The sequence below is a fragment of the Echinops telfairi genome, unplaced genomic scaffold (assembly GCF_000313985.2).
Source record: "Echinops telfairi isolate 266 unplaced genomic scaffold, ASM31398v2 ScPeMD7_3;HRSCAF=10, whole genome shotgun sequence".
Lineage (NCBI taxonomy): Eukaryota > Metazoa > Chordata > Mammalia > Afrosoricida > Tenrecidae > Echinops > Echinops telfairi.
The window spans coordinates 56,973,634-56,975,406 of record NW_022103899.1 but is presented as its reverse complement, the minus strand read 5'-3'; the positions used below and the strand labels follow the sequence as shown (position 1 = coordinate 56,975,406).

The following is a 1,773-nucleotide window of genomic DNA, read 5'->3' as shown; positions in this document are numbered from 1 at the left end:
GCTGGTCCTCAGTCTGGATGCACTTCTTCGAGGTGCCTGCAAGGCCGAGACAACCTGAGCCCCTCAGAGCCCAGGGAGGGACCCCCACGGCCTCTCCCCTACCACTGGAGCCAGAGGCCACCCCCACCCCCCTGTGTGAGCTCAGGGTGGGTGGCTGGAGAGACCGCGCTTCTCCCTCAGACTTTTGGATCCCTCACTTTGCCTCCCTGCTCCGTGAGCACTTCTTGGACTTTCATGGGAAGAGGAAGAGAATGATTGCTGCCCAAAGTGAGCTTCTCAAAGTCTCTCTCTTTTTCTCGCTCACTGCCAACGAGTCAATACTGACCCCCAGTGACCCTCTGGGGCGGGGTAGAACAGCCCCTGTGGGTTTCAGAGACTGTCATTATTTATGAGCGTGGAAAAAAAGCATCGTCTTTCTCCCATAGAGTGGCTGGTGGCTTTGAACTGCTGATCTTACGGTGAGCAGGTGCATGTGTACCCACTATGCCACCAGGGCTCCTGGCTTTTCAAAGTAGCTTCCGATTGTTAAGGGGGAAAAGACACAAACACTTCTAAACAAGGAGCAGGGGTCCCTTCTGGGATGGTGCAAGCGGTGAACACACCCTAAGGGATCCCAAAGGCTGGAGGATCTAGTCCACCCTACTGCCTCAGAAGGAAGGCCTGGGGATCTACTTCTGAAAGTTCAGCCACAGGAGATCCTGTGGGGCGCAGCTCCGTCTGTCACCCACGGGAGTGGATGCTGAGGGCTGGTGTGGTCAGGCTCTCTCCTCTTCCTTCTCCGAGGCCCAGACTAGAGGCAGGCTAGGGTCAGGGGAGGGGATGAGGCCTCCTATCCTTCCAGTGGGCTCTCATGTCCCCAGGAGAGCGTGGAAGCTGTCACCATACACACACCTGCATCCTATGGGTCCCCTGTTCCACCCAGCTAACTCTAACCAATGGGTCCCACAATTGGAAGGGGCGGGTATTTTATATGAAAAGTTATTGCGGACATAAGATATAGTAGGAAAAAACCCAAATTCCATATATAGAATGTACCCAGGGGCTCTCTAGGTCCTATAGACGCCAGAGTGAGCTTTTGGAGGGGGGACAGAGGGCCTTGACCATGACACAGGACGTTCCCATCATTTCCAACAGCCGTGGTAACTGACAACACAGTTCACCCCAATCGTGTCTGTCTTTTCTCATGTTTCCTTTTGGTAGAGGAGGACGTTCGGGATTTTCGTATGACCTTGGCCCTGGTGACACCCCGGATTTGGCTGAACCTTGAATCCCAATTTTCTGACTGTAAACCTGTATTGCTTTTACTCAGCATGAGGCCAGGTAGATGGTGTGTGAAGGGAGTTGTTGAAGTTCTCAAATGTGTGCATCTTCCAGGAAGACCCGGAAGTACGTGCCCTTGTATGGGGTGCCTCAGATGACACTTGGTGATGAGGTGGTGTCCCCACAGACCATTGCCAGTGGGGGTGGGGGCGTGGCCACCTGGTTAATGTCCCATGAATGCCGAAAGTGTGGGAATACTACCTTTCCTCCAGGTCACCTGGGCTGCTCACCACAGAGTCAGCTGAGCAGGTGCAGACAACTGTCCTTCACAAGGTCTACCTGCAAGGCTGGCCTTGGTTGGCATCTGGGAACTTGGAAATTTCAGGAAGGTCCAACCATTGTCAGAGCTAACAGAAATGCCGGCGGTGCCCCAGCTGTTGGCACCAATAATATGTGAGCCCCTATTCCCTGGGAGTGTGGAATTTGGGGATCAGCTAGGTAGAGGGTGGCCCC

The 1,773-nt window shown here is 54.1% G+C and overlaps 1 protein-coding gene across 1 annotated transcript in view; it reads right to left on the bottom strand.

The window, feature by feature from the left end:
• LOC101649587 (nuclear autoantigen Sp-100) overlaps positions 1-1,773 on the bottom strand; it is an 88,582-nt gene that overhangs the window by 236 nt on the left and 86,573 nt on the right. Inside the window, exon 19 of the mRNA XM_045294285.1 lies at positions 3-36. Within this exon, the coding sequence (XP_045150220.1) occupies positions 3-36 (34 nt within the window). The remainder of the gene's footprint in view (positions 1-2; positions 37-1,773) is intronic.